The sequence below is a fragment of the Trachypithecus francoisi genome, unplaced genomic scaffold (assembly GCF_009764315.1).
Source record: "Trachypithecus francoisi isolate TF-2019V2 unplaced genomic scaffold, Tfra_2.0 Lachesis_group2, whole genome shotgun sequence".
In the NCBI taxonomy this organism is placed as follows: Eukaryota; Metazoa; Chordata; class Mammalia; order Primates; family Cercopithecidae; genus Trachypithecus; species Trachypithecus francoisi.
The window spans coordinates 149,531,936-149,558,943 of record NW_022681465.1 but is presented as its reverse complement, the minus strand read 5'-3'; the positions used below and the strand labels follow the sequence as shown (position 1 = coordinate 149,558,943).

Genomic DNA, 27,008 nt, shown 5'->3' with positions numbered 1-27,008 from the left:
CCCTCCCAAGAAACCTGTGAGGCAAGGAATATTAGTATTCTTTTTATAAAATGAGAAAAGTGAGGACAGAAAGGTGCAGTTGCCCAAGTTCACTTGGAAAATAATCTGGCATTCCTTGAATGCAGAAATCCTCACCTAATCTCCCAGGGCTACGTTGTGCTCCTTTCTAGGGTTTCCTGACATCCTAAGTCAGGTGGCCAAATCCACTGTGGACTCCAGAAGTTGTGCCAGCGTTACACACCCAGAGTGCAGTCTGTTTTGCTAATGATGGAATGACAACAATGAAGCCATTTTCCATTGCTACAGAAATTCCAGTATTGGAGCCTCTTGTTACTCCAGAAGTCAAGGTTTCCCAGAACAGCTAGCTGAACCCCAAGGAACATATCACGAAGCTTATCTTTCCTCTTGGGTTCTGAGGACCGGAGAGCATTCCCTACTTTTTCAGAAAATTGGTAAGATGTATTAGGAACACTTAAAACCCAGAGGAATTAAAGCTTGTTCCCTTGTGTTCTGTGGGGCAGATCACATGAATTGTGTATCATGCCTAACACAATGGACTACAATCTAAGTTTGCTAATTTTCAGTGACCATTGCTTATGTATGCTTTTTAACAAACTAGAGTCTTTTTTTTTGCCTCCTTCTGACACCTGTTTTTTTTTTTTTTACTGAGAATAAGGCATTCAGCAAGCCCATTTGAAGATAAACCATCAAAACAAAGCCCAAAAGAGCTAATTCTGCAGCTGCAAGCCCCAGCGTCAGCCTTCCTGCTCCTCATCTCAAGGGTCTGTGTGGTGGGTGGGGAGGAAGGAACAATGTCACCTCGTGTGTAAACGTCAGCGTCCATCTCCATTACCCATACATCTGAGGATAGAGCGTGAGCACCAGTGAAGTGGTTATTTGTGCTTAGAACCTGCAACCTCTGGTGCATGGTCCATGAATAATTAAGACCACCTGATATATAAACCATCATGTCAAAGTGAGTGTTTTGTATTGCATTTTAAAGCCAGTCCTACAGAAACTTCCTGCCTGCCTGGCTTCTTCTGTGTCTCCTGATTTTCCTTCTCTTGATTTGTTTTATGTTTGACTCTTGAGATTGCTGACCCTCTAAGCAGGGACTAGATCTGGCTTTAGGCTTCTTTGTAACCTCTGATGCTGCAGTGGGACTCAGGGAATCTCAGATGACATCACGATAGGACCTGGACACCTAATATCAAACATACACACCAATGCCAGAAGTATCAAAGCAGAAGGAAGAGATTTTTTTCTACTTAGAGAGTCAAGAAGATTCTTTTCTCCAGAGTCATACCTTCATTTATCAATACCTCTGAGAACCGGGCTGCCAGGAAGTGCTGGAAGAGATATTCAGCATTTGGCGCTAGTCGCTCCTACTCTCCAGTTTCTATAAGGTCTGGAGAATGACTTTACCTCTGCTGGTTACCACCGCCACATCTGCGTGATACGCAGAGGGAAAGCTGCATAATTTATGATGTGTAAGACTACGATTATGAACTAGGATTTCACAAATCAAGCCCAGTGGAAACATAACCAAGAGAGTCAGTTGACTTGAAACGGAGCCCACATCTCTGTGCAGGATTTACCGCCATGCCCGTCTGGTTCATCCCATCATGGAGCATGCAGACCCCTGACTAGCCTTCGGGGCCAGATCTTTCACTAGTGACAGAAACCTGGGAAAACATACAGGGATTGAGCACCGGCAGCCAGTTCTGTTGGGTCAGCAGAGAGTGCTTTAAAAAACTTGAAACAGGACACATTTGGGTAAGTGGTGGCCCCCACAACTCACTATTTTCCAAACCCAGACATTTTACACATTTATGTGACTCCAACTCTGGATGTGTCATGCCTGAATAGAACCTTGGAGAAGCAAGTACCTGTACTTAAATATGCACCTTCCTCCCACTTCGACTACAGAAGATGTCAGAAAGGGAAGGGGGTGCCATAGAGATGGGCTTACTGTGCTGGTCGCTCCTGTCCCTTGTCCCATCCACTGTGCCATCCGGAAGGATCCTCAAGAAGTGGCCCCCGTTGCTACAGTAGAGGAGTTTGGGCTTCTTGTAATTCCCTGGAGGCAGATTAAACTTCTCGGTCAGGGCTGTGAACGTGGTGATTTCCCCTTCAGCCATGGCTCAGCAGCTGCTGCTTGTGGCGCTTTCAAGACTGTAAGAAATTGAACAAACCTGTAGTCGGTTCTTCCAGCAAAGGCACAAAATGCACTTTGAAGAGAGGAAGGACAGCTTCAGGGCACAGGGCTCCTGGGTAGTGAGTAAGCACAGCCTGCCCAGGTGATGCCTGCAGTCCGCAGGCCTGTGAGGCGGCTGGTGGTTAAGGAAGGATGGTCCCAGGCCTGGGAGGGGTTTCCAGGGCATTTCTCTCTTCCCAGTTGGACACAGCTTTGGACCAAACTGTGCATTTTTTAGAACTTCAAATTTAATCATTTGACCAAGGGGAAAAAAAAATCATGTTTTGGTCCCTCCTTCTGGTCCACACACATCCTCAAATTAAACACCAAAGTTGCACTAAAATAACACCCAGGGTCTGGCTGAAACCCACAAAAGCTGAGAGGCCAGGACCAAGGTTCTGCCCTCCACCCTCACGCTGTCTTGATGAGGTACAGCGAAGCAGATAGCACAGATGGCCTGGACATTCAGGACCTGTAGCCAAAGGCACAGGAGGCCTTTCAGGGACACAACAGGGACAGCAAAGGGTTAGTATGTTAAGGCGACCTTCTGGATTTACTGGAGGAAACAGAGCTGGAACCAGGGAAAAAGGCACAGAGTGGGAGTAAGTGGGGTTTTTAAAGGGCAAACACCATATCAAAGGAAATGTTACGAGACAGATTATGAAGGCTATGCCTGGTTCCTGCCCATTCCACAGCTTTCCACATAGCTTCATGTGGCACAGAGAAGGTGGGTCTGTCCCTTATACACAGGCTGTTTTCATCCTAGCTATTTTCTAATGTGTGATAGAACACAGAAACCACCATGTTATATATAATATACCTTTAACATTATATGTAGCCACTATATACAAACTTGTATTATTAATGTGAAAATGCATCACGTACACCTCAGAGGATTAAAAAACAAAACCAATGAGCATTAGAATTGGTTAAAACATATACTTGCCCCACCATTTAGGAGAAGGAAGTGCTGGTGACTCTGAAAAGAAAGAGGCCAAAAAGAGACCAGGAAACTAACATGGGAGCTGCACCTTTTTAAAATTTTTTTTTATTTTTATTTTTTGAGACGGAGTCTCTCTCTGTAGCCCAGGCTGGAGTGCAGTGGCACGATCTCAGCTTGCTGCAACCTTTGTCCCCCAGGTCCTGATTCAAGCAATTCTCCTGCCTTAATCCCGAGTTGCTGGGATTACAGGAGTGCGCCACCATGCTTGGCTAATTTTTGTATTTTTAGTAGAAATGGGGTTTCACCATATTAGCCAGGCTGGTCTTGAACTCCTGACGTCATGATCCGCCTGCCTCGGCCTCCCAAAGTGCTGGGATTACAGGCATGAGCTACCGCGCCCGCCCTGGGAGCTGCACTTTGTAAGTGTGAGCCGTGAATGTGATCATCAATACATATTGATTACCAAGTGGTCTTAGAATAAAAATCATCATCCTCATCATTAATGTATTTTGGGCTACAGGTTATCTCAAGTAATCTCACCATAATCCTTTGAAGTGGACACTAATATTATCCTCAGTTTTAATAAAATAAAACCAAAGCTTAGAGATATTCAGTGACCTGCCCAAGGGCAACAGCTAGTAAGCAATGGAGCTGAACCGCAAAAGGAATCTGGGAACAGAAAGCCCCATTTTTCTCTTGATCGCCATGAAAAGGTTTAGTGACTTTATCAACACTAGTCTTTTTATGAGAAGTGGGATTTTCACCCATTGCCTGGCATGTACATCTGCCACCATTAACTTGTCATTCATATATTTATTCATTTGTGACCCAAATGTTGGCTAGTCTCCACCAACAGCCCCCATGTCATCCATGAGACAGGACTCCATGCATCTCCTCCTTCTCCAGGAGAAGCCCACCCCAGCAGCTTCGTGAGCATCATGGAAGACCAGCAGCTATGCTGTCTTCCCTGCACTAACCATCCATCAGTGCCTGCAGCAGCCTTGTGGAGCTGCTCTCATAGGAGACAGTTCCCTCATAAATCGACGCCAATTACAATAATTTGTCCTTAGGACTTTAAAATGAGGGCTCATGTTGGAAGCCTCCATCTGTTTTCTCTGCTCCTGGCATTTTAACGTGTCTGGTACATTTTTCCCACTCTGCTGCCACGTGGGCCCGCCATTGTCCCTGGTTTCAGCTACTGTTGGAGGTGCCTCCAAGAACCCCAAAGAGAATTTTGCATATACCATATAAACTATATTTAAAGTCAGACCATCCCAAATGTCCTCTCCATCCCATATGGTGAAACTTGGATCAATTCTTTTCGCATAATACAGCAACAGACAGAAAATAAATATAATATTACATATATATAAATTTATTTATGTCAATTTCACAGAGAGGATTGCAGAGTTTATCTTGTGTAGTACAATCTCTCTCCATCCTCACTGTCTCTTCCAAACCTTCTCTCTTATCCATAAGCCTCTAAGTCCTTCTGTGCCCACCTCTGGCTCTCTTACTCTCTCTCCCTTTGTCTCGTCCTCTGTCTCTCCACTCACTCCTCTCTCCACCCAGCCTCTCACTCTAACTTCTCACTCCACTCCCTTCTGGATCCACTTCTAAAGTAAAGCAATTTAGCTCTTCCCAATGTGGATATCTTTATGCCTCACCTCTCCATTAGCACATAACCATCACCAGATTCCCCTTCCTTAAAGTACAACTAAGAGATAATGAATTTTTTCTTTCATTTATTTTTTCCAAGCACTTCCTAAGTTATGTACTTCATTTGGTACAGGAGACAATAATTATATACTAGTGGTTGCCACTTAACTGAACAGATAGTCATTTGTATTGTCAATCTCAGGTGGGCTGAATTTTGTTTTTCCTTGTCTCTGACTTCCTCCAGTGTAGGTCCCCATTTGCTTCTGACTGTGGGGCAATTTCATGTTAAGAATGGCCTTTCAGGCCAGGCATGGTGGCTCATGCCTGTAATCCTAGCACTTTGGGAGGCCAAGGCAGGTGGATCACCGGAGGTCAAGCGTTCAAGATCAGCCTGGCTAACATGGCAAAAACCCATCTCTACCAAAAATACAAAAATTAGCCAGGCGTGGTGATGCATGCCTGTAGTCCCAGCTACTCAGGAGGCTGAGGCAGGAGAATCACTTGAACCTGGGAAGACGGCAGTTGCAGTGAGCCAAGATTGTGCTATTGCACTCCAGCCTGTGCAACAGAGCGAGACTCCATCTCAAAAAAAAAAGAATGGCCTTTCTTCTAGATCCACCTAGATTCTACATCATGTGTGTATGAGCCATACAGCCCAGACTTAATCACTGTGGAGTTCTCACTGGCTAAATGACCTCAGCCAGAGCCCAGCAGGTCCTTAGGGGCCCCTCCCTCCTGACCACAGTGTACCTACAGTTGTACAAGGCCACACCTCTGCTCTCTGCCTGCTCCCCTCAGTGAGAGGGACCATTATGAGGGTGCCTATACTGATGTCAGATGGCTCCCCAAACCCTTCATATCCACACCTGAAAACCTGAAGGAGACAAGCAGACTCCTGAAAATAAGCCTGGAGTCGACATGAAACTGACAGACAATGGTAGCTGGGATTCATGACTCAGCTGAAATATACAAAAAATGAAATCCCTTTTTGTTGCTAAAGGAAACCCCTGCGGCATGAAAAGCCCTTACTTTAAACTTTATTTGTAATTTACCTATAGTTTGAGAAGTAGTTGGTCCAAAGTTCCTTGCCAATCCACTATTTGTTAAAGGATAGAAATAAAGGAAGTATATGACGTGATAAAACCATAAGGCAGCAACCTTAGCAGGCCCTTGGAGATTTACACAAATTGCTTTAATAAATGAATCCATTAACTAAGTGAAATCAGGCATTAAGTGTAATGGAAATTTATAAGCTCTGCTTCTTGTTACTATTTTCTTTTTAGTGGCTGTCAGAGGAGGGGATTGTCTGTGTTGTGTTGGGAAACGGAGAAGATCAAGCCCAGCAAACTCCATGTTATCATTGTGCATGAAGCCCAGCCCTTTGAGATTTGGGGCACTGGGGAGATTTTAGGAAATCCAGATGATTTGTTTGATTTATCAGTGACACCCAGGTTAGAGGAACGCCAAGCCTATTGGAACATCTGTGTTAAGGCTGACATACTTTGTCAGCTGTGGCCTCTGGAAGGGAACCTGAACTCTGACACATGAACAGGATGTGGATAGTAAGCAACCACTTTGGCTCTGGGAACCTTGGCGAGTCATTCGCTCCTTCTGAGATGTTTCCTCTAATAATTCTCACCTTGCCTCTCACACAGTCGTCTGAAGGATTAAATGGGTACAATATTCATACAGCACTTGAAAAATGGGACCTGACCTATAGGAGATAGTAGTAATTGGTTATGTTGAACTAGTTGGAGCCTGGTGTAATCTAAGTCAGCTGTGATTAAATGCTTCATTTAAAATGATTTTTTAATTGGTTTGAAAATAGAAGTTTTTCATTCCCATATTTGGCAGAAATGAGCTAAGTTCCTCCCCCGGTGACATAAGCCACAAACATAGCAGAGAAGATGAAGGACGCAAAGGTAAGCCATGGTTATGTAAAAAAAAAATCCTGGTCTGCATTTCAGACTCAGTTCTCAGCTTATCGACAGTTAATATAGTGACAGTTACTATATAGTTATTATAGTTATTTGCAAAGCCCATTATTTCTAGGAGACATTTGTGCTCAGCTTGTCCCTGGAAACTAAGCTGGAAGGAAAGACGGTGATGTGTTAAGAATCAAAGGAAGGCAAACACTGACATTTATTTTTTAGTTTTGTTTTTAATCCCTGTCACTATGTAAGCAATGTAGAATACCCATGAAGGAGGATATTTTGCAAAGTGTATGAAGCCACTGAAGGTAGATGTGTAGACAGACACCTGCTAAGGTGATAATTGGATGTATCCTCAAACCCAGCACATACAAAACAGGCCTTAGCTTTGGTTCCAAATATGCTCTAAGTCCTTGCTCCCTGTGGCTATATACATGGCATCACCCAAAATCTTAACTTTTCCTTAGAGATATTAGCTTTAATTTTTGTTAAGTCAAATATACATGTTAAATGTTAAAGGTAACTACTAAAAGAAAATACATAGAATGTATTTAGTCCAAGCAGCAACTGGTAGGGGTAAGGGGCATAAGGTGGAAAAAATAAAACTGCTTATCTTCGTGACCAGCCTGACTAACGTGGGGAAACCCCGTCTCTACTAAAAATACAAAATTATCCGGGCGTGCTGGTGCACGCCTGTAATCCCAGCTACTCAGGAGGCTGAGGCAGGAGAATCGCTGGAACCCGCGAGGCAGAGGTTGTGGTGAGCTGAGATTGCAGCATTGCACTCCAGCCTGAGCAACAACAGCGTAACTCTGTCTCAAACCAAAAACCAAAAACAAAAAAACCCTGTGCTATTCCAAAATAATCCAGAAAAAGAAAAAAAGGAAATAAAGTAAAAAAAATTGCTCAAAATTAGGTGGCCAAAATAAATCCAAATATATCTATAATCACAATAAATGTAACGTGCTAAATTTACTAGCTACTTTTTTTTTTAAATCCATCTGCACTCTGATTACAAGAGACACATTTAAAACATAATGACATAGAAAGGTTAAAAGTAAAAGAATGAAAAATAGATACCAGACAAATGTTAACAAAAAAAAAAAAAAAAAGAAAACTCGGCCAGGCGCGGTGGCTCACACCTGTAATCCCAGCACTTTGGGAGGCCCAGGCGGACGGATCACAAGGTCAGGAGATCAAGATCATCCTGGCTAACACGGTGAAACCCTGTCTCTACTAAAAATACAAAAAATTAGCCGGGTGTGGTGGCGGGCGCCTGTAGTCCCAGCTGCTGGGGAGGGTGAGGCAGGAGAATGGCGAGAACCCGGGAGGTGGAGCTTACAGTGAGCTGAGATTGCACCACTGCACTCCAGCCTGGGAGACAGAGCAAAACTCTGTTTCAAAAAAAAAAAAATTGAAAACTCATGTGGCTATATTAATATCAGTTAAAATAGGTCTAAGACAAAAAGAATGACTACAGATAAAAGGGATTGCCACATAATAAGTGGATTAATTCAACAGAAAGATATACAAATTCCAAACATGTATGTATCTAATAACATAGCCTCAAAAATATATAAAACAAAACTTGACAAATATGTAAAGAGAAAATGACAACTCCACAATTATGGTGGGAGATTTTATAATACATTTCTGTCATAAATGGCAGAGCAAACAGACACCAAATATTAATAAGTATGTAGAAGATTGAAATACACCACTAGTAAATTTAATTGATGAGTGTATAAAAGAACCTTGTACCCAACAATGAAGTGAACTTCATTCTTATCAAGGACACATGGAACATTTACAAAAATTGACCCTGTACCAGGTCATAAGGCAAGACAACCCAAATAGAAGAAGCTATTTCATTGAGACTATTCTTTGGGCAGAATAGAAATCACTCCCACCCCTTCAGTTGGTGACAATGCCCTTTCAGTTTTACCTTTTTAGTGTCTCCTAAAGCCATTCTCTTTTCTCCAGCCTCGCTGCTGTTGCCTTAGCACAGACCCAGCACCTGTCTCACCTGGGCTGCTGCAGCAGGTCTCACCTTTCCAGCACTGCCTTCTTTCAGTCCACTGTCAATTCTGCTGCTAGTGACCATTCTAACTCATCATTCCCCTGCTGTAGATCTTTAACTGGGTCATTGATTTCCCATTGTTTTTCAAGATAAAACCCAGACTCCTGCCATGACCTGTGAGGCTCTTATCGTTAACCCTGTGACTTTTTCTCTTATTGGCCTCTTTTTATAGTCCCCCTACACCCTCATACTCACCCAGATCTTAGCCCAAACATTCTGCTGCTGCCAACAGTATTCTCTCTCTGGCTCTCTCTCTCTCTCTTTCTCCTTTCCTCCACCCTTTCACCATGGTCTGGCTAAGTCACACTCACCCTTCAAAAATTTAGCTGGATATTTCGGATATTTCCTCCTCAAGCAAGCCTTATTTGGACACATCCCCCAACCCTAACCTCCCTGCTCTTTCTTAAAATTCACATATACCAGTTTAGGTGGGTTCATTCCCCTGTGCTCTCTCAACAGCAGACAGCATTTCCTTGACTTCACTGCAGCACTCGGTGTAATTTCCTTCTATATCCCCCTGCCTAAACTCTTCAGTGATTTCCCATTGCTCCGGGACAAAAACAAAAGCCTTGCTGTGGCCTGCAGGAGGTTCAGCCCTTACTCCCCCTCTGCCTCATTTCCCACCGTGTCTCCCTCCAAACTTGCCTTCCATTTTCTGATTCCCTCCCACCCTAGGACCTTTGCCTGTGCTGTTCCCTCTGGAGTGATGTTCCTCTCTTTCTGTCTCCCCTGCTCCCCTGGTTAACTCCTAATTTTTCTTCAAATCTTAGTTCGACTCTCAATTCCTCATGAAAGCCTTTCCTGGCTTCCCTGAACTGAGTCAGGTTCCTCCAGTTCTCATAAGACCATTTAACATTTCTTCATAGCTCTTACTACCAGTGTTTAATTACACATTCACTCTTGTGATTATTTAATGTCTCTTTTCATGACTGGACTGTGTCAGCTCCATGTTAGTACAAACCGATTGGTCTTGCTCACAATGGTATCCCAGTGCCTGGCAAAATGCCTGGCACCTAATGGGCATTTAATAAACATCTGTTGAATAAGCAAATGCATGTAATTTAACTACGTATACTTGACTGACTCCTTCATTAGTCTCTGAGACCCTGGGACAGAAACTATGCCTTTTCTTTCTATATCCAGCATTGAGCAAATACCTATGCATAATTAGTGTCCTGTGAATTCTTGTTGATTGAAGGGTCAGTCCTTTCTCAGGAGCCTCTCATGGAACGTCTTATCAGACTACCTAATTAGCAGGTGATGTCCTACAGGTATTGACAAAAAAGCTAAGCTGAGAGCCTAAATGTATTTTAATTGGGTTCAAATTAGGCCAGAATACCCTATCTTTGGTTAAAGGGAGGCTCAAACCCTGTCCCTATCTTGTAATAAATACTTCCTTATTTCTTTAAAGAAAATACCATGGAAATTAAGGCTCTCAGAAAGGAAGTGATCAGCTCCTTTAGTCTCAAGTCTGAACTTATCTAACCAAGAAAAATATTTGTAGGGCCTGGAAAAAAAATCCAGGTTTTGTTATTTCTGCCAAGGCGTGTTAGGCTGGCAGGGACCCACCTTCCACTCCTGGTGAAGGAAAGTTTGCTGAAGAAAGGGAGGCAGTGTGTTCTTTGCTTTCTTTTTCTTCTACTCCACCCTCTGTGATCTGTACTGGGTCTGAGGTAGAAGTGTAGCCATGGCTGACTGGCCTGGGCTAGCATCTCAGCATGCTGCCCCCAAAACCAGTTCTGTTCCATGAGCTGAAATCTCATCTTCTGTGGCTGACAGTAAACTGTGGACCTGACTATGGGATGGACTTGACAATGGTGTGCAGGAGACAGCTCCCACAAGCTCATGTAAACCAATTATTAAATATTCAGGAATTTTACTATTATTAAACCATTAATATCTTGAAATTAACCCTCGTGAGAGCGTTTATATCATAGAAATTGGCAAATGCCAGGGCTTTTAAAATTCTCTCTTTTTTTTTCTCCTCTGATAGCTGGTTTACCCAGCATACTGCTAAACTTGGGTTTGAATCCTGGTTGGACACTCACTAGTAAATGACTCATTCTCACAGTGCCCCAGTTTCCTCATCTGCAAAATGGGGCTACATAACAGTAGCTACTGAACAGAGTCACTGTAATCTCAGCACTGGAGAACTTGTGAGCATTCCATAGATGTTAGCTTGACTATCACCTAAGCTGTATAACCTTTTGTCACCCTTTTTTTTTTTTTTTGAGACGGAGTCTTGCTCTGTCACCCTGGCTGGAGTGCAGTGGCACAATCTCGGCTCACTGCAAGCTCCGTCTCCCGGGTTCAAGTGATTTCTTCAGCCTCAGCCTCCCGAGTAGCTGGGATTATATGTGCATGCCACCACGTCCAACTAATTTTTGCATTTGTTTACTGGATATGGAGTTTCTACCATGTTGGCCAGGCTGGTCTCCTGACCTCAGGTGATCTGCCTGCCTCAGCCTTCCAGAGTACCTGGATTACAGGAGTGAGCCACCGCGTCCGGCCCCTTTTGTCACTTTTACGAATCATCTGGTATTGATTTAGGATTGAACAAACTTGATTTTTCATATTTAGAAATATTTTGAATCATTTCATTTTCAAGTTTTTTTTTTTTTTCTTTTTCTTTCTTTCTTTCTTTTTTTTTTTTTTTGAGACAAAGTCTGGCTCTGTCGCCCAGTCTGGAGTGCAGTGGAGTCATCTGGGCTCACTGCAACCTCCGCCTCCCGGGTTCACAGCATTCTCCTGCCTCCTCTCCTGTAGTTCCAGTAGCTGGAACTACAAGCGCCCGCCACCACACCCCGCTAAATTTTTGTGTTTTTTTTTTTTTTTTTTTTTTTGAGACAGAATCTGGCTCTGTTGCCCAGGCTGGAGTGCAGTGGCCAGATCTCAGCTCACTGCTAGCTCTGCCTCCGGGTTTACGCCATTCTCCTGCCTTAGCCTCCCGAGTAGCTGGGACTACAGGCGTGAGCCACCACGCCAGGCCAATTTTTTGTGTTTTTAGTAGAAATGGGGTTTCACCATGTTCGCCAGGATGGTCTCAATCTCCTGACCTTGTGATCCGCCCGCCCTGGCCTCCCAAAGTGCTGGGATTACAGGTGTGAGCCACTGAGCCCGGCCTTTTTTTTTTTCTTTTTCTTTGAGATAGGGTCTTGCTCTGTCACCCAGGCAGGAGTGCAGAGTGCAGTGGTACACTCATGCTCACTGTAGCCTCAAATTCCTGGGCTCAAGCGATCCTCCCACCTCAGCCTCCCAAGTAGCTGGGACTACAGGGCCAGGCCACCATGCCTGGCTAACTTTTTTTTTTGTTTGATTGTTTGAGATGGAGTTTCGCTCTTGTTGCCCAGGCTGGAGTGCAATGGCACAATCTTGGCTCACTGCAACCTCTGCCTCCTGGGTTCAAGTGATTCTCCTGCCTCAGCTTCCCGAGTAGCTGGGATTACAGGCACCCGCTACCATACCTGGCTAATTTTTGCATTTTTAGTATAGATGGGGTTTCACCATGTTGACCAGGCTGGTCTGGAGCTCTGGACCTCAGGTGATCCGCCTGCCTCAGCCTCCCAAAGGGCTGGGATTACAGGTGTGAGCCACCACGCCCGGCTGCCTGGCTAACTTTTAAAAATGTGTTTGTAGAGATGGAGTCTCTCTGTGTTATCCAGGCTGGTCTTAAACTTCTGGGCTCAAGCAATCCTCCCGCCTTGGCTTCACAAAGTGCTGGGATTACAGGCATGAGCCATCACGCCTGGCCCATTTAGAAATATTTTAGGAGTATTCGAAAAATATCGTGTTCTAAGTGATAGATTAGAACTTTCCATTGTCATTTATATGCAATGATGCACTCCTCTCATTTGCTTAGGTGCTCAACATGATGTGCTAGGGATGAATTTTCAGTATATTTCATGGGTCTACATGTGTTACTGTTCAGGATGACAGAGAATGGGCTTAATAGTCCTTCTCTTAATAGTCTTTCTCTTCTGTTCTTTAATTTAGGATACTTTTAATTCTAAAGACTCCCCAAGTCACTGAGAATAAACTGTCCCCTGGTTTCTAGAATCAAATATTATTTGAGGGAAATCAAGATGTCACATACTCTAGAAATCAAGAGCTTCTACTCAGTGCCTGCCATGGGCAGAATGCTGCAGATGTCCTGGAAATTTGAAAAAGAAAAGAAAGAAAAAGAAAGACTTGAGATCCCTAATCCACAATTCTGAAATTCAAAAAGCTCTAAAAGCTAGAAGTTCTTTCATGATAGATTGTGGCAAAACCTGGCCCAAACTGCCCTGAGACTTAAAGTCTATTTGTTCTGCTTTGTGTTAATAATACTTACATAATCTGGTATAGTTACTAATGTGTTTGATTCTAGGGTAGTGTCCCAGACCACACTAGAGTTGTTCCATAATATACAATATATACACCATACTACGTCTCTAAAATTACCCAAATTATGGATTCTGAAACATATCCCAAGGCTTTTCAAATAAGGGATTACTGGTTGGTAGTAGAAATCAGTTGCTGCCTTTAAGGAGTTTACAATCTATCCATACCAGACTCATCAAGCCATGTTTCAGATAAGAGAGACATAAAGGCTTGCATCTAGTGTAACTGGCAGGAAGTGGGGGCTGTTATCTGATCCAGCTGTGTCACCAAACAGCTCAGTCCCAGCCCCAGCTTGCACACTTCTTAACGAAGAGTAGAGAACTACAAGCACACACACACACACACACACACACACACACACACACACGCATGGTATCCTTTATTTCTTCCCTTGATTCTGGATGTTTTTTTCTCTGCAGTCTAGCTTATTCACCAACAAAATACTTCCCCTCATAAAGCATCATTCAGCTGGAGGTCAGGAATTCTTTTAAGTGCTTAGAGAAAACAGCATCCACTCCAAAAGGAAAAACAGAGTGCTCCCTGGTGCAATGGAGTGCTCTGCCGGCCCCCATTCTGTCTGAACTTTAGTGGTACACCATGGTCCAAACCATCCTGCCGGCCCTGGGCCATCCTGAAGACCTGCACACATCTTAAATGGAAATATCCTTCCTGCAGACGGACACATTAAAACCCCAGGGCTTCACGCCAAATGCAAAGTGATTCTGCAGGGGCTCTGGCAGCCCTTCACCGCCTCCTTTAGCCTTCTCTTACTGATGTGTCTCCAAAAATCTTTTGAATCTGTTGTTGTGCAACTTACAATTTCCAGAACCAGCCCAGCAAGGACATTCCTTTCTCGAAATCAGCCAACCTTCCAGCTTATAGGAAGATGGTCTGTTTGCTGCGTCTGTTTTTTTCTTCCCTCTTGACCTAGAATATTTAGCTTCTCCAGACGCAGTCTTTTGAAGTATGTGTTTGTTATCTCTTTGGAAATGCTGAGGGCTTGCCCTACCATTTGTTACTCAATAGCCGACTCTGGACCTACCCGTAAATAATAAAATATGTCCACAAATAATAATATAATGACCCTTTTTGAACATTTACTGTATGCCAGATATGGTTCCAAGCACATTACATTAATTAATCCTCAAATTCTGTTAGGAAAGTATTGCTCTTTTTTTTGGCTAGGAAGGAAATGAATAGAATAATATTCTCTGTGCAATCACCTACCCTAGCCTGTTTTAATGCCCCAACGTTCCAAAGTTTAATTAACAGAAAAAGGAAGCTGTCCTCAACTGAACTCAGGGCATTGTCTGAGTTCCCCCATTTGGCAGCTAAGGAAGCGCGGCTCAGAAAGTTTACGTCATTTTTCTAAGGTCATACCACTAAATATTAAAAGTAACGGCAAAACCGCAATTACTTTTGCACCAACCTAAAACATGTTGGAGCTGAGATCTGAAGGTAGGGTTTGCTGACTCTAGAGTGCACTATTTTCATTGCTGAATAAATGTGAATAAGAGAATAAAATGCCCCTTGAACTGAGTGACCCTTGAGCTTCACTATTCTTTTTACTCTACCATCCTCTGGAACGTGCGCAGTCCATTTGTTCATGTTCTAAAGGAGATATCTGTTTTTATTGAATGGAACTTTGCAAGTTCTTCACCTGATGGCCTGTCCTCTTCACCCGGGTGTGGCGTCCCACTATCAGCACTTTCCTGATTGTCACTCTTGTGCCTCCTTTAGGCGACCCTGCAGCCTGTGAGACCATCTTGGCCCTTGTCAGGGCAGCCATTTGCCATTGCAGATGAAGGGCAGGGGAGAGGCCAGAGACTCCTTCAGACTGGGTTGGAAATGTCATGAAAATGGAAATTCTCACAACCTGAGAGTCATAGAGCTGGATTTGGGTTTCTGCTGTGTCATTAAGTTCTTGCAAACCAGGCAAGTCATGTAACCTTTCTGGTCCCCAGTTGTCTTCTCTGTAAAATGAAGCTGTTAAGAGCTCTGATCTCATCACAGTGGCATTTCTCATGAGGAATAGGACAAGGCCCAGGACGGGGCTTGCATATAGTGAGTGCCAGGAAATGTCAGCTGCCATTATCCTTGTTAATATGAACCTGTGTTTAATGGGTTGATCATCTGAACTGTGATAGCAGTTGGGGTTTCCCGGAGCATTTGGGATGAATAAACAAACATCTCTGGATAGCTGTCGTGTAGACACTATATGAGCTACTTCATAATCATTTTGTACTTGCTGTTTCTCTATCATATGGGCTAGAGCAACACCTCCCCTTCTTCTCCAGCCAACAGAAGTGTAATGCAGAGAGGCTGGACAGCTTACCAAAGCAAATCTGTGGCTTAGTCAATAATAAAACCCTCCGTTCCGAAACATCAGTTTATAATGTCATCCCCATTTCCAAGGGGTCCAGGCTCCCTCAAAACATTAAAAAATAAAAAGGACAAAACTCATATTTCTGCTAGGCAGACAATATCCAGGCATCTCTGGAAGAACAGTTAGCAATCCCAGCATGTGGGTTTGTGTGTTAAGGTGCTTGGATACGAAGAAGGAACGTAAACCCCGTGGAGCTCATTTCATATGTCAGACTCTATTCTGGATCTTGAAATAGAGATGGGGCCATGGAGGCCCCAGCATGCCCCAAGCACCACACAGGGAGCAGGCAGGGGAGCAGGGCCCAGGATATGCAAAGGGACTCAGCTGGTGTCACAGCCAAAGGACAGGAAGAAAACAGTCACTTGCCCCAGTGCTAGCCTTCAAGGGCCAAGTTTTGCAGGGCCTACACTAGGACAATGTAAAATTATTTCTTTTTGCATTTTTTTCTTTTTAAAGATGTGGTCTATTTTTAGAGGTTCCTTATACTTACCAACTCCATTTGATCCCACATGAACAGTCCAAAAGGAACCATTCTCCCATTTGCACTGTTTGCTCCCTGTTTCAGCACCACTGACGGCTCTCATGGTCCTGTGACCACATCACTAGTATTCTACACCTGGCTCCACTCACAACCCAGCTGTTGGCAGGCAAAGGAATCCTCCTTTATGGGAAGGAGATGGAGCAAGAGAACATCACCAAAGGCCCCAGGACATGACTGGTATCTGATAAGGGAGGAAAGGGCTTGGAGGTGAGTTAAAATCTTGAATCCAAGAAGCTATACTAAGAGATAAGTCTGCCTTGGTATCTAGCATCTTCAGGAAGGTGCACATTGCAGTCAAGATGCCATTTATCAGGGCTGGGCACGATGGCTCACACCTGTAATCAGCCGAGAGGCCGAGACAGGCAGATCACGAGGTCAGGAGTTTGAGACCAGCCTGACCAACATGATGAAACCCCACCTCTACTAAAAATACAAAAGATTAGCCAGGCATGATGGCACATGCCTGTAATCCCAACTACTTGGGAGGCTGAGGTAGGAGAATCGCTTGAACCCAGGAGGAGGAGGTTGCAGTGAGCCGAGATCGCACCATTGTACTCCAGCTTGGGTGAAAGAGCGAGACTCTATCTCAAAAAAAAAAAAAAAAAAGAAAGAAAAGAAAGATGCCAGTTGGCATCAGAAAAACCATGAGGCTAGAGATAGTTGCCAATAACTATGGCAGTCCACTCATCAGTCAAACATGGCCTCTCATGGGAGTTTTCTTTAACTTTGGCAGGTAGCTCAAAACATGGTTTGCTTTTATCCCTTCAACTCTTCATGGTTTCTCTCCTTGTTTCTTTTTTCTAACCGACCTTTTAAAGCCATTTATATCCTTCATGTCCACTGCCCCCTGTCATGTTTAGAGATTAAAGAATCACTGTGTTGGGTGGGGTTGTTTGAAAAATGGAGAATTTTGAATTTATTGGCCTTTGAAAGCAGATTAGACAACAAGAAGTAAGGAGGAATGCCAGAGTGACTTCTCCTTGCTTCTCGGAGCTGCCATCTTTTCGCACATAATTCCTCTTCATATTCAAGATCCTACATACCTTGGCTCCTTCTTGGCATTGTCAGGTTCAGTGGGCTCTTACGAAATTTGATAAATCTAGACGTTTAGATAGGCCCCTGGGGTGGGGCAGACTGAAGGCAGAACATTTTCTAGTGTTTCATGATATTGTACTCTTGAACCCTCAGTGGTGAGAGTAACTTTTCTATAGATCTGTTCAAAACTTTCCAGTTACTAGATTGTAAAATTTTATACAATATAGGAAGTTTGATAGGCTTGATTTGCAAAAATTATTTTTCTGTGTGTAACAGGGTCTTGCTCTGTTGCCCAGGCTTGAGTGCAGTGACACGAACACAGCTCCCTGCAGCCGTAAACTCCTGGGCTCAAGTGATCCTCTTGCCTCAGCCTCCTGAGTAGCTCAGACTACAGGCACGTACCACCACGACCAGCTAATTAAAAAAAAAAAATTATTTTTAGTAGAGACGAGTTCTTGCTGTGTTGCCCAGGTTGGTCTTGAACTCCTGGGCTTAAGCAGTCCTTCCACTTGGCATCTTAAAGTTCAGGGATTATAGGCATGAGCCACTGCGCTGGGCTGCAAAAATTTTCCTTCACACATAGCATCTCCAGGCAGAGCATTTGCCTCCAAATCCAACTGCATTAGGCCCAGCCTATCTAAGGAAGCCCTCCTGACTTCCTTGTCCTCTATCTCAGACCGAAATTTGTTTCTTTCATAATGTTTACGATAATTCAGGATCATATTTACTTTTTCATTTACTTGTTATTGTCTGTCTCACTTCACACCGTTGCACATGCACACTAATGTAAGCCTCGTGGGGGCCCATTTCAAGTTTGTTTTGCTCACATTATCACTGTTATTCATTCTTTATTATTATTGTTTAATATTTTTCTATTCAGAGATATTTTTGCATTAAATTGGATTTTTAAAAAATACTGCATTAAAATATGATGTTATGTATACATATATATATATATTTTTTTTTTTTTTGAGATGGAGTCTTGCTCTGTTGGCCAGGCTGGATTGCAGTGGCGCAATCTCGGCTCACTGCAAGCTCCGTCTCCTGGATTCAAGCGATTCTCCTGCCTCAGCCTCCTGAGTAGCTGGGATTATAGGTGCCTGCCACCATGCCCAGCTAATTTTTAGTATTTTCAGTAGAGACGGGGTCTCACCATGTTAGCCAGGATGGCCTCAATCTCCTGACCTCATGATCCACCCGCCTCGGCCTCCCAAAGTGCTGGGATTACAGGCGTGAACCACCATGCGTAGGCTAAGATATGATTTATCTTGAGTGCTTGAGTACATTTTTACACAAAGCAAGTGTCTCCCACACCTTACCCTAGTCCCAGCTGTGTTAGCTGGCTGACTTCTCTGAGGTCTGCTAATCAAGCCCTTGGACTGCCGTGAAGGGTTATCACATTTATGTACTTACTACCAACCCACAGTAGGTCCAATCCACCAGCAGCTCCTGTCTTACCTTCTGAAATAGCCCCGTCTTTTGTTCTTGGCCCCCTCCCATCACTTTTACACACAGAGCCAGAGAGATCTTTTACAGTTTATATCAGATTGGCTACTCCCTAGCTTAAAACCTTTCATGACTTTTCATTTCCGTAAAGTAAAATCCAAATTCTTACCATGGCCTGTGAGACCCTATATGGTCTGGCCTCACCTACTGCTCCTCCCTCCCTTTGCCCCTCTATTCTAGCCACTGCATGTACCCTTGGGTCCTTGAGCCCACTATGGTCTCCTCCATATGACTGCCTTCCTACAAATTGGTTCCTCTGCAGCAGTGCCCTTCCCTAACAGTTTCCCATGGGCTGCCTCCCATGTCCCTTTCAGAGGGCAACTGAGGTGCCACCTCCTCAGAGGTCTTCCCTGGCCTCCCCAACTAAGTTCCTTCTCTACCTCCATGATTCTCTTTTTCAGCCTCTTGTTCTTTTCCTTCCAACATTCACCATCATCTGTAATTAATTATATATCCATCCATGCGTTTCCTTGTTTGACATCTTTTTCCCACACTGGACTGTAAGCTGCTGGAGGACAGAAGCCATGTTTATTCAACACCTTCTGCAGCCCTCAAACAATGGCCGGCACAGAGGAATTGCTCAGATATTTATTGAGTAAATGAGGGAGGGAGGGAACAAGTGAACAGATAAATTTTCAGCTTGTAGAATCTTGACCTAAGGACTCTGCTACACACTAAGGGACTTTCATATCCCATTCTGCTCTTTGTTGTAATGAACTTTGCTCTTCTAAAGCAAGTGTTTTTCCCCTAGATTATTTTTATAGAAAAAAGTGAAGCAAATATAGAGATAATTATTGATTCTCGCTCATCAAGTCCCTGTTCCCTATCACCAACATCCTCCTGAGAGCCTGCTGCAGAATTCCTGGGAACCACAGGAAATACGTTCGCTAACCACTTGAAAAATACTTACAAAAATAGACCGGACTTGACCTTCTTCCTGTGGAAGGGCCTCTTTCCTCAGGGCAAACACTGCAAAGACATTTTATCTCTTCTTAGGAACCTCTCTTTCCAATCACTCTCCCAGCAGGATTTATCTGGACATTCTCAGAATCCTGTTCTGAAATTATTTCCCCACTGGCTGGGTCATCACTTGAGCAAATTGCTCATTTATTATTTCCATGCTATTGTTTTTATATTAAAATGATAAGATAGAAATGAAGACCTGGGGGAACTATTGGGATATTTCAGTGCACAGATATTCCAGTAGGGGTAGCTTTAGTTAACACCCGTTGCCTCAGACTTCAATACACATGCGCTGCCTTCCTTACTTCCTTACTTTGATCATTATCTGCTCAACTAATTCCTTACTTTTAAATTTTATTTAAATTGGCTAATTTTTTTTTTTTTGAGACAGAGTCTTGCTCTGTTGCCCAGGCTGGAGTGCAGTGGCGCAATGCCAGCTCACTGCAAGCTCCGCCTCCTGGGTTCAAATGATTCTCCTGCCTCAGCCTCCCCATTAGGTGGGACTACAGGTGTGTGCCACCACCCCCAGCTAATTTTCTTGTATTTTCAGTAGAGACGGGGTTTCACCATGTTGGCTGGTCTTGAACTCCCGACCTCAGGTGATCCACCCGCCTCATCCTCCCAAAGTGCTGTGATTATAAGCGCAAGCCACCGCGTCTGGCCTAATTTTCTTATTTAAAGCAAGCTTTATCTCCCTGGTGTAATTGCAAACATTTCCTATAAATAGAAGGTAGTGATAAAGATCAATACAATGAAGCACAGCAATGGAATTGACTTCTGCTTAGATGCTGCCTCCTGTCTGCTGAGCTCTTTTGGTTATAAAGAGAGAAGAGCAGTTCTTCTAGGGAAGTTGAAAACATAATTGTCCCAAGCCAAGGTTTTCTCCTTGAATAAACAAAATGACTAAGGAGACTTAAAGATGGGGGCTTCCTTTCTCTCTGCAGTGTTGTTCAAAGATACTTCTCAGTACCACTCAGACTTTCTCTTTTATCAACAGGAGCACATGTACCATACTTTTGGGAAACAAATAATTAATATTTAAGATCTGTTGCTTTAGTGTTGTATTAGTTCACCAAAGCAGGGGACATCAGACCACCTACAAACGCTTAACTATAAGGGAGTGATATAAAAATTAGAAAATACAGATAGGCCGGGCGCAGTGGCTCAAGCCTGTAATCCCAGCACTTTGGGAGGCCGAGACGGGTGGATCATGAGGTCAGGAGATCGAGACCATCCTGGCTAACACGGTGAAACCCCATCTCTACTAAAAAATACCAAAAACTAGCCGGGCGAGGTGGCGGGTGCCTGTAGTCCCAGCTACTCGGGAGGCTGAGGCAGGAGAATGGCGTGAACCCGGGAGGCGGAGCTTGCAGTGAGCCGCGATCCGGCCACTGCACTCCAGCCGGGGTGACAGAGCGAGACTCCGTCTCAAAAAGAAAAAAAAAAAAGAAAATACAGATAAACAGCAATGAAAACTTTTAAAAGATTGTCCATGATCATATCTGCCAGAGATACCTTCTGTTAACTTTTCTGTTTATACAGATGTAAGCATCTTACAAAGCAGAATCATATATACATATATTTAGAATTGTTTTATAACCTACTCTTTGATCTGACTTTACTCAATACATTAGGAATTTCCCCCTCATTAATAAACAGAAGCCTACACCTTCATTTGTAATGGTTGCATAGGAGGCCACGATAGGAACACGCAAAACTGTGCCAACTAAGCTTTTATTGTTGGACATTTAGGTTTTTTTTTAGACGGAGTCTTGCTCTGTCACTCAGGCTGGAGTACAGTGGCACAATCTTGGCTCACTGCAACCTCCACCTCCCGGGTTCAAGTGATTCTCCTGCCTCACCCTCCCAAGTAGCTGGGACTACAGGTGCCCACCACCACACCTGGCTAATTTTTATTTTTAGTAGAGACAGGGTTTCACCATCTTGGCCAGGATGGTCTCGATCTCTTGACCTCGTGATCCACCCACCTCGGCCTCCCGAAGTACTGGGATAGGTCGTTTACTCGTTATCACTATTATAAGCAAAACTGCTGTAGTCATCTTTGCCAACTATCCCATTACTTCCTTAGGAAGAATTTATGGAAATGGAATTACTGGGGGAAAGCATATGCATTTTGTTAAAGTTTTTACTCAGACGTTTCCGAATGTCTGTACCTGTTGTAGGCTTGAGTTCCATTTTTACTCTTTGAATTCTCTCTACTTCCTTTCTGATGTATATGTCTGCTCTTTAAGGTAAAGGAGAAATTAATGTGAAAGTTTTAGATCTGCTGACTTCAGTGTCAGAATCCCCTCGTAAAAGAAGAGGCTTGCTTCCTTTGCCTGAACTTCCTCAGCAGCATTCATGGAATTTCCCTGCACCTATTTTTGTGCATGTGCCCTACCTGAGGGGCACTCTTCCAGCAGTGTGGGCCTGTGACTCTTGCCGGAGTCCAGCGTGCCCCAGGCTCACGGGGAACAGAATGCCCACTGCAGCATTGGCTGAAAGCAACTTTGGAGTTGCCTTTTACCTTTGACTCTTTGGGGCCACTTTACTGCTTTGCTATACCACCATCAGAGATGTCTCAGCTCCGACCTCTGTTCGAAGCTCATCCCCTGACTTCTGACCAGTCCTCCACTCCTGGCATCTGTTCAAAGCTTAGCTCCTCCATGAGTCTCCAGGCATTGATGACTCGGTTGAATCAAGACTTCCCTCTAGTGAAATCACCTCTAAGTGTTTTTTTTTTTTTTTTTTTTGAGATGGAGTCTTGCTCTGTCGCCCAGGCTGGAGTGCAGTGGCGCGATCTCGGCTCACTGCAAGCTCCGCCTCCCGGGTTCACACCATTCTCTTGCCTCAGCCTCCCGAGTAATTGGGACTACAGGTGCTCGCCACCACACTCGGCTAATTTTTTTGTATTTTTAGTAGAGACGGGGTTTCACCATGTTAGCCAGGATGGTCTCGATCTCCCGACCTCGTGACCTGCCCGCCTTGGCCTCCCAAAATGCTGGGATTACAGGCTTGAGCCACCGCGCCCGGCCACCTCTAAGTGTTTTATGTGTGTTCCTTTTATCCATTGTGACCACATCTCTCACTTATTAAATGCAAGGCTTTTGTGCCTGGCACAGAACATAGTGTATTGAAGTAATACTTGCTGAAGTAAGAATCCAGCCAGTCTCCCAGATTGAAGTGAGGCTTGGCACAGCCAAGTTAAAAATGGCAGACAGTTGTGAATTCTTGCTCACTTAGCATTCCAAACGGTATCTTTGTATTTAAAATAAGAGACAGCCTAGATTCTGGGTAAGAAGCTGGCTGGAATTCAGACCCCTTGCCACTGAGCAGATGTGTGACCATAGGCCAGTTGCTAGCCTCTCTGAGTCTGATTCCTCATCTGAATAGTACTCACTCAAAGAGTTGCAAAGATCAAATTCGATAATAACATGTAGAGGTAATAGTGCAGTATGCAGCATATGATAAGCTCACCACAAATAGTATTATTAATGTCTTTCATCCTTTGGGAGTTCACAAAATAGTGAAGGCTCCCTCCCCAGTTTGGACTGCCGAGCTCCTGGCTCCTGCACTCTTGTGAATAATGGGACTGTTTGACTTTCTCTAAAAATGTGCTGACTCCACCCTTCCACAGAGGAGGGAAAATAGTTGCTTTGGTTATTGCTTTTTTTTTTTTTTTTCCCCACAACTCCTTGTAACAAAGACTAACCAATAGTCAGGCTGAGTAATTAGCCAGAACAGGATAAGACTCACCAGATGTCACTAGGTCGATTGTTCATTGTTGCACAAAACTGTATAATTTGGAGTTCTTTTGATTTTCTTGTACCTTTTCCACTTAATTAAGTATCAGAAAGGCAGAGACTGAATGTCTTAAGGAAGACTTACACTGTAATGGTTGAGACTAGACTCCAGAGTCCGGGAGACCTGGCTCCTCCTGTGGCTCTGCACTAACTTGCTGGGTGACTTTGTGCAAGTCACTCCACTCCCCTGTTCCTCAGTTTTCTTCAGTTTTCTTGTCCACAGAATGGGGATGGTAATAGTACCTCATAGGGTGTTGGGAGGATTAAATGAGATAATGCATGTAAAACACCTGGCACATACTAAGGTCTCAGTAAATATGAGTTACCGTTATCTTCACCTTGCTCAAATCCATTGCCGTCATCACCTTTCTATTGTACCTGGCACAGGCCCTTCCCTATGGGAGCAGCTCAGTCAGTGTCGACTTAAGTGAATAAAATGAATAGAATATGCCCTCCGCCCCTTCCACAGAAGGTGAAATCAACATCCGAAGTCAAGCTTATGGTGCTTTATTTTAAATGAGGTTTGCAGTGCCTGATGCTGGAATTCCCAATTACAGACCTTAGCTTCTTACCCAAGCTGCATCTTGTGTTACAAGGCACAGGACATACCATGGCACTCCCACCCTGAGCTTTCTTCCCCACAATAGGGCCCACCTGCATGGGAATCACATAGGTTCCCCCAACAAAGGGTTCTAATTTGCTAGACTGAGTCAGGGCTGACACCCACATGTTCAGCAAGACTCCACCGGGGGTTCTGATGTGAGACTCCCTAGTCTGGGTGATACTTTTTCTACATCAAGATAGAGGAAAGCAGTGCAGCCTAGAAAGGAAGGGAAGGCTTGATGATTCTTCTCTTTTTAGCAAAGCCACCGAAATATCTCCAAATCTACTCTTTTGTTTTCTTTAAAAGCAGTGGCCCTGGGGACACTGCCCATTTTGATATGTTTATTTTTTTTCTCTTTCTTTCCATTACTCGTATTTCCTTTACTGAATTATTGTTTGTTGCTGCTGGGGGGAAGAAAATAAAATAGAGGGTGAGGCAACATAAGTGAAGACTCCCCCTCCTTCTTGCTCTGTTTTGCTGTGTGATGCTGGGGCCGGATTTTCTGCCTCTGCAGTGAGACGAGAGGCACGGGCCACTAGCAGGTACACCAATGCATCTGCACCGTGTCTGATTTGCTCCACAGTTCTGCTTTGCTGATCATGACGGTGCCTAATGAAAGGGCCCAGCTTTCTCTGAACTGAGCCAGAAACCGGATCTCAAGAACTGGGACCTAATCACAACACACAAGCCCATCATATGATGACATCAGGCCTTTAGGGTGAGGAAGGGAGGTGGCTCAGGATTACCATGAGGTCCTGTTATGTTTCAATTTGTCTCTGCCTCTTATTCTATTTGGTAAAGTTGTTCCCAGCTTTTTAACAATCGGAGGACTCATTCATTCACTTGACACATATTCAATGAGTACCTACTATGTGCCAGACATAAGGAATATCGTGAATAACAAGGCAGACACGGAGAAGCGCTCTTGAAGTTTGAATTCCAGTGGGGAAGACCTTTCCCCATGAAAGGGATTTTGAATGGACTGAGTATTATAGTGGCAAAGTCCAGGTCGCCCTGAGAGCCAGGTAATAAGCAACCTACAGGGCCTGGGAGACTTCAGAAGACTTCTTAGAGGAAGGGGTATTTCCATTACTAGTAAGTAGAGAGAGGGAGGTTGCAGGTAAAAGTATATGCACAGGTCATGAGTCCAAAAAGAGCAAGGTTTACTTGGGGGAACTGAACAGAGTCCATTATGGATGAGGGGAGAGGGCTGTGGCTGGAGAAGCTGGGAGGGATAGGCCGCACAGGGTCCTATAAGCATGTGTCTAAAGGACTGTGGGAAACGATGGAATACTCAGGCTGGGATGTGATGTTATCAGATTTGCATTTTTAAAATGTCACTCTGGCTGCTGAGTGATGAATTAGAGGAAAGGCAAGGAAATCAGCTGCATTTGCCCAAGTAAGAGGTCATGGGACCTCAGATCAAGTGGTATGTATGGGTATGGGCCAAATGCTGTGTCCACTGCTCACAGCTTTCCAGCCAGGACACCTTGAGTATGTCAGCCCAGTGGCCTTCTCTGGGAGAGACAGTGGCATTTAGCCAGGGCATGGTACTGGGAGATGAACTCAACTCGAATTTTAAAATCCCAACACCAAGGATACCAGGAATATAAGGATTTCCAAATGAGATGTACCGCTTTGAGAATGTGGAGGTCATTGGCCTTCAGAGGCAGATTTGGAAGAGAAGCACTATGGCGTCTTAATAGCTGACAAACAGTGCTGGGAGCCAGAACTCCCTCGCTGCCTGCCATGCAGCCTGGCATCCAGGACTGTCATCCCTGCTCTTCTGCACCCTGCCCTGGACTCACCAGGTGACACATTGTCTCTCCCTTGGTGTGAGTATGATCTCAAGAACCCAATTTACAAGTCATGCTACTGTAGTTTATAACATCTACAAAACAGTGCCATTTGTGGGAGGTTTAAGGGCAGGACAGAGCCTGGAGGGGAAAGGGTGCACCAGCTGGCTCTCAAGATGCCTTCTGGTCTTATGACTCTGTGGGGCTTGGTGATGCTAGAGGAGAAAGCTGAGACCGTCTGTGGGGGCTTCATTCATCTGATCAGCAAATGGTCATTAAGAATCTACTATGTTCTGGCTCCATCCTCAGACAGTGCACAAAGCATGGCAGTGAACAAAGCCGGCACAGCTTTCATTCCAATAATTTCCTGAGGATAGCTGGTGACCCACTCTGCCCCCAAGCTCTCCTGGTCTTTGTACTGAGTAAAGACAGATGGCCCAAGAGTTCCCTAGCTTTGAACCATCAGTGGCCTCAAACAAGAGTGAACTCCTTTTAGTTCTCAAATGTGCCATGCTTACTCTCACCTTGAGCCTTTGAACTTGCTTTTCCATTGGCATGGACCTCTCTTTGCCGACATCACTACCACCTCCACCTGTCACAACCCCCAGGATATTCTTCCTTCTCCCTCAGACTTCACCCCGGAGGCTTCATGCTAGTTATTTGAATGTTTCCTCGGACTTTGTTTCATTAGGGCAGAACCCCTGTCTTGCTCAGCTTTTTATCCCATGTCTAGTACAAGCCTGGCACATAATATGTGCTTAATAAATATGTGTTGACTCACACAAAGGACAAAGATCAACTCAAAATGAATTGAAGTCTCGCATGTAAGACTGGAGTTTGTAAATCTGCTAGAAGAAAGCATAGGAGGAAGCGTCTTGACACCGGTCTGGGTAATCATTTTTTGGATATGATTCCAAAAACACAAACAACGAAAGCAAAAATAGTTCAATGGAATTGCATCAAACTGAAAAGTTTCTGGGCAGCAAAGAAAACAGAGTGAAGAGAAAACCTATGCACTGGGAGAAAATATTTGCAAATACATCTGATAAGGTGTTAATATCCAGAATATATAAGGAACCCAAACAACTCAACAGTGAGAAAGCAATCCCATTAAAAATGGGTAAAGGACCTGAACAGATAATTCTCAAAAGAAGACGTACAAATGGCCAACAGGTATAGGTAAA

The 27,008-nt window shown here is 44.1% G+C and overlaps 1 protein-coding gene, 1 long non-coding RNA gene and 1 other non-coding gene across 7 annotated transcripts in view; 1 reads left to right on the top strand and 2 right to left on the bottom strand.

Annotated features, from left to right (window-relative positions):
• Nucleotides 1-27,008, top strand: part of LOC117065687 — a 284,692-nt gene that overhangs the window by 189,355 nt on the left and 68,329 nt on the right. The window lies entirely within an intron of this gene.
• Nucleotides 1-27,008, bottom strand: part of FGF1 (fibroblast growth factor 1) — a 106,731-nt gene that overhangs the window by 18,255 nt on the left and 61,468 nt on the right. For all 5 annotated transcript variants that reach the window (XM_033180806.1, XM_033180810.1, XM_033180808.1 and 2 more), the window contains one exon: nucleotides 1,973-2,175. In XM_033180806.1, the coding sequence (XP_033036697.1) occupies nucleotides 1,973-2,141 (169 nt within the window). In that variant the 5' untranslated portion in view covers nucleotides 2,142-2,175. The remainder of the gene's footprint in view (nucleotides 1-1,972; nucleotides 2,176-27,008) is intronic.
• Nucleotides 14,363-14,499, bottom strand: LOC117066257. The gene has a single exon (XR_004430239.1). It is a non-coding gene; the product is annotated as a small nucleolar RNA SNORA36 family (small nucleolar RNA).